Source organism: Bactrocera neohumeralis, unplaced genomic scaffold (assembly GCF_024586455.1).
Source record: "Bactrocera neohumeralis isolate Rockhampton unplaced genomic scaffold, APGP_CSIRO_Bneo_wtdbg2-racon-allhic-juicebox.fasta_v2 cluster09, whole genome shotgun sequence".
In the NCBI taxonomy this organism is placed as follows: domain Eukaryota; kingdom Metazoa; phylum Arthropoda; class Insecta; order Diptera; family Tephritidae; genus Bactrocera; species Bactrocera neohumeralis.
Window position 1 is genome coordinate 16,928,136 of NW_026089622.1, and position 5,865 is coordinate 16,934,000.

General features: G+C 30.3%; 1 protein-coding gene across 1 annotated transcript; it reads right to left on the bottom strand.

Moving 5' to 3' along the window:
* Positions 1-238: 238 nt before the first annotated feature.
* LOC126764116 (putative uncharacterized protein DDB_G0289263) lies at positions 239-5,583 on the bottom strand. Its single transcript, XM_050481913.1, has one exon. The coding sequence runs from the start codon at positions 5,527-5,529 to the stop codon at positions 4,564-4,566; it is 966 nt and encodes a 321-aa protein (XP_050337870.1). The 5' UTR covers positions 5,530-5,583; the 3' UTR covers positions 239-4,563.
* Between the last annotated feature and the right edge of the window lie 282 nt (positions 5,584-5,865).

Genomic DNA, 5,865 nt, shown 5'->3' on the forward strand with positions numbered 1-5,865 from the left:
CTGAAAACTCTCCTGAGTTTTTATAATAATTTCTGTTTTGTTATTTTTGCCTTTTTTGTAATAATAAAGAAATGTGAGTATTGTTATAAAAGTTATGATACTGCAAGCTAAAGCAAGTCCGCTAGAAGTGTAATTGATTTTTTTGTGAAATCTAAGTTCTTCAATTTTTTCTATATTTTTAATTTGGTTTGCAATGAGTTCATCAAACGTTAACTGAGTTTTTGTATTATTAATGAAAAACGTGCCAGGCATTGTGAAACTTTCATGGAATTCGTTATTATAGTTGTAAAAGATTATTCCATTTATTTCTATTTTACAATTATTGAACGTGATTAAAGCATTACCTTTTAATGTTAATTGTCTTTCATTACATGTATTATTAATTACTGAGTTGACATGGTTTTTCAAAATTAACAAGCCTGGTCGTATTTCTTTAGTTTCTAACTTATAATTTTTTATTCTTAAACAAGTTTTGGTGAATATACATAATTGTGATATTTTTATATTTTTTAATAAAGATTCATTGTTATAATCATACATAGTTCCATTAATTTTTATGACTTCTTGGGTTTCAAACAAAAGCTCTTCATGTTGGTAATTTGGTATTGGTATAAATAAAGATCTTTTTACTTTAATTATTTCGTTTGGTATTTGTATAACAAAAATTATTTCATTATTTTTATATTGTGCTGTGCTAACTTTAACATTTTGCATTTTATATAAATCTATATTGTAACGAACTATTTCTTCTCCAGTTAATATATTGTTATTCATTATATTCATTTTTGCAGACATAAGGTTGTTTTGTATATGCTCAACATTGTCTAATAAAATTTTAATTTTTAAGAGAATATCAAGATACATTATTTTTCTTTCTAATTGTTGATCAACTGTAGCGATTTCATTAATTTTTCTTGTGAATTTTTCCCTATCTTCATCTATAGCTTCTTTAAGTTTTGCCATTGTTATATTAAATACATTATTTATTTCTATATTTTGATTTGAATTTTCTATTAGTGCATGGTTATTCTCGTCAATTGTTTGAAGATGTCGTTCTATTTCTTCTCTGTCGTTATCGTCCATTGTACCATATAGCCATTTCATACCTGATCCTATGATATTAATTAATCCTCTTCGTTGTCTATGTGGGTTAATAGTTATTAATTTCGATTTAACCTTGTTTAATTCTTGTATCAAAAAATGTTTTTCCTCATCATCTGTGATTTGTCCGATATTGTGTTCAAGAGTTTCAGTAACTTTAATAATTTCTAACGGGTTGATAATATGTAGTATTGTGCTGTAATTGACTGTTATCTTTGCGTCTTCAAGAGAAATTTCAGTAAAACCGTTTGTACCATCAATGTTCTCCACCATTAGAGTTGCGTTGCTCAATGTCAGAAATGTCATTAGTGTTGTAATCGTCAGTATTGATTTTACCTGAAAATTTGGTAGTTCTTTTAATATTTGTTGTGTGGATGTTGTCGATTGCCATTTTTTTGTATCTGGGTTCCTGTTTGTGTCTAACAGCTTTATAGTTTTTTACATATCCCTCCCTGTCGGTGTGTTGGTAATTTTCTCTTCTAGTGTTAAGCTTTTCGATTTGTTTTTCTTTTACTGCTTTAAGTCGTTCAAATATTTCATTTTTATCATAATTACCGTTTGCAATATCTATTGGCTTTTTCCCTGTGGTTGAATGTATGGATTTGTTATACCATTCGGTGCATTTATATACTTTTTCCTGAACTGATAATTCCGGTGTTTCTATTTCTATTATTCTAAACCTTTCGCCTAAAGTATTATGAAATCTTTCGATGTCAGCATTGCCAGTGTGAGAATTAGGTTTTGTAAAATGAATTTCTATTTCTTCTCTTCTCAGGAAATCTTTTACATTAGTTGAGTTAAATTCATTATCGGCAATTATGCGTTTTGGCTTTGGTTTTAAGGAAAAATATAAACGAATTTTTTCTATTATAGTTATGCTGGTTCTGTCTTCTAAATAAATTGCAGTAGCTTGTTTAGAAAATTTATCTATGAACGTCAAGAAACTGTGCTTTTTTATGACATATGTGTCCATATGAATTATTTCATTTGTATCTGTAGCGGTTTCTGTTAAAAAGTATTTTGGTTTAATTGGTCGTCTATCGTATTTGGCTCTACAACAAATATCGCAATTATTAATGTATTTTTGGATAAGTTGTTTTAGATTTTTATAGTAAATTAAATTTTTTAGTCCTTGATAATTTTCATTAATCCCGCCATGCCCTGTCTCTTCTTTGTGATACTTTTTAATATACCTAAATGTTTCTTCTTCATTTCTCATGTCTTTCGCATGATATGTGCATCTGTAAAATTTTATGGTATTATTGAACATTTCTATTAGTTTTAATTGAACAATATTATAATCGCTGTCCGAGATACCTGAGTATATGCCTACTTTTCCTGTTTTAATAAATCTTCTAAAAATATCGCTCATAAATCCACTTTTTATGTCGTCTAAACTTATATATATTTTTCGTTTATTTCCAATTATTTCGATTTCTTTGGTTTTACTTTCCGTTAAGATAATTTGTGTATGAAAACGGTTGACAACTGTGTATAATATAACAAAGTGGTCATTATTTTCTTCTTGTTGAGAATGTATAGTTGCACATGTACTCATGTTGTCTACTTCGTTTTCTCTTGTGCCAATGATTTCTGGATTTTCAGATTCTATTGTTAAAATTTCTCCGGTATCGGCGTTTAATCGACTAAGAAAGTCAGCTAATGTATTTTCCTTTCCTTTAATATAACCAATGTTAATATCATATTCACCTAGTTTAAGCAGCCAGCGTTGCAACCTGGGGTTTATATCTTTCCCTCTATATTTTGTTTGCAACCATTTAAGTGGCTGATGGTCAGTCATAAGGTCAAAACTTCTGCCATATACATATGGTCTGAAATAATTAATGCCCCATACGATAGCCAAGAGCTCTTTTTCTGTGGTGGAATATTTTTTTTCATGTTCATTTAGTGTTCTACTAGCATAGCATATTGGATGATTTTCTTGCGTTAAAACTGCGCCAATTGCAACTTCACTTGCATCTGTACACAATTTAAATTTTTTCTTAAAATCGGGGTAACGAAGAATTGGTGTGTCAATTAGAAGTCGTTTTAACTTATAGAAAGCATCGATATATTGTGGATCATTTTTTCTTAACTTAATATCCTTTTTTAAATACTTTGTCATTCCATGTGCAATTTTCGCATAATCTTTTATGAATTTTCTGTAGTATCCGGTGACACCAAGAAAGGACTTAATTTGTTTAGAGGTTTCGGGTAACTTTATATTTTGGATTACTGCTATTTTGTTTGGGTTGGGCTTGATCCCATCAGTGGTTAGAATATGTCCTAAATATTCTGTGGATTTAGCAAAGAAATTACATTTGTCGATTTGAATTTTTAAATTGTGTTTTCGTAGTGCATTGAAAATTTTCTGGATATTTTGTTCGTGTTCTTGTATTGTGCTACTAAATATTAGGATGTCGTCTAAATAAACAACACACGTTTTATTTATGTAGTCCCTTAATACAGAATTCATGAGCCTCTGAAATGTGGAGGGGGCGTTTTTGAGTCCAAAAGGCATTCGGACGAATTCGTAGTGTCCTAGGGGTGTGGAAAAAGCTGTTTTTTTTCTGTCCTCTTCTTTAATAAGAATTTGGTGAAAACCCTTTGCAAGATCAATTGTTGTAAAGTACTGTGCACGGCCTAATTTTTCCAACATATTTTCTATGTTTGGTATTGGGAATTTGTCACTGACACTTATTTCATTTAGGGCTCTGTAATCAATTACAATTCTCCATTTTTTCTTTCCGGAATTGTCCATTTTTTTTGGAACGATCCATAAAGGAGAATTGTATGGAGATGAACTTTCTCTAATGATACCCTGGCTTAGCATATCTCTCATTTGCTTATTAATTTCCTCTTCATGGATTTGGGGATATCTATATATTTTAGAATATATTGGTCTGTCTGTTGTGGTTACTATCTCATGTTGTATTTCATGAGTATGAGTTAGCGAATGCCCTTCTTCAAAAAATAAATCTGAGTTTTGATTTATCAGTTTTTCCAACAAGGATTTTTCCTCTGTATTCATATCTTCCCTGGTTAATTTTTCTAACACTTCTTCATTGGGTGGTGAAATATTGAACGTTTGTATTTCGTTATATTGAAATGGACAACTTTCAATGAATTTAGTTTTAATGTTATTTATTTCGACGTACTCTTCATGTAGATTAATAATTGCTGAGAGTGGCTTTAAAATATTTTGACCTATTATAGCATCAAACTTTTTATTCTTAAAAGTAGTCAACTTCCAACACATAAAATTTTTTTCATTAAATTCGATTGGCAGAGGAGTTATGATTTCCTCATTAATACTAAAAATTCCGTTAATAGTGTTAAAAGTTAATGGTTGTATTAGTCGTTTGCGTTGATATTGGGGTAAAAAATTTTTATTGAGTAAAGAAGTGGTGGATCCCGTGTCAAGTAAGCACCTAATTCTTGTGTTATGTATTGTTATTGTGATTATCGGTAAACTATATTCTCGGCCTGATATTGAAAATTTACCTCTTCACCATCATTAGTTTCAATGTGGTCTACTTCCATTTGTGTTACTTTATTATTTTGGCTTTGCCTAGTTCGTTGCGAATTTGGAAATTGTTGACGAAATGACCCTGAGTTATTATTTGGACTATTATTATTTTGACGTAGCTGTCCAGAGTTATTATATGGGTTATTACTGTTTTGACGTAACTGTCCAGAGTTATTATATGGGTTATTACGTAACTGTCCGAAGTTATGGTTGTTGTTATCCGTAAATGTTTGTAAGTTATTGTTTTGGGGAACTCTATGTTGTGGTAAGTATTGTGACTGTTGTCTATTGTTTGGTATAAACCTGTTCTGTATATTCGGCCTACTGTCGTATCTTTTTACCATGCCTGTTTCTTCTAATAAATAATATGCACTTCTAAGACACGTTATGTTTCTACTGTATATAATACTTGCTAGATTTGGCTCAATACCATTTAAAAATGTTTTTAGAATTAGTGACTCATTTATTGAAGGCTTAAATTCTGGAGGTTTATTATTATCTTGTTCGTATTTAGTATTTAATTTGTCTAAAATGTTTTTCAGATTATAAAAATAATTGCTTACATTGTAATTCCTCAAGTTGACTGCTTGGTGATACAGGTTGTGATACGTTTCCTTGATGCCGAAGTTTTTGATTAGTTCTTCTTTAATGTCTGGCCATGTGGCTTCTTGTCCCAATGTCCTTATTACTGCTAGGGCTGGTCCTTGTATTTTATTTTTAACGTACCTTTCAAATATAAAGCGCTGCATTGGTATGTTGTTGTTGAAAAGGGGGAGAATTAGTTCTACTTCCCTTATAAAAGATGATAAGTCGTAGTCTTTGCCCGTAAACTCCTTTATTCTGGATGCTTCTTTTATTAATTCCGATCCCGTTAAATGAATGGTTGATTCCGTCGCCATGTTTCTTCTTTACTTTTTTTTTTTCTTGGTTCACTTAAAATTGATTAACACCGACGTGATATTTATTTTATTATTAATCTTTGGATTAATACCGTTTTAATATTTATTTTATTATTAATCTTTGGATTAATACCGTTGTAATCTTATGATTACTTGCGAGGATTTCCGACTGCGCCACTTTCGTAAGTAATGCCGAACGATTCAAATTTTTATTTTAAAATCTTTATTTTTCGATCTTTACATTTCGGTTGGTTCTTAAGAACTAGCTACATTCTTTAAAAACTACTTATATTTATATGGTTCTTAAATTTTCAAATGCAGACTCAGCACAACGTC

Bases quoted from the DNA above. Each gene is read 5' to 3' on its own strand.
- LOC126764116 (XM_050481913.1), bottom strand. From the start codon at position 5,529: ATGGCGACGGAATCAACCATTCATTTAACGGGATCGGAATTAATAAAA.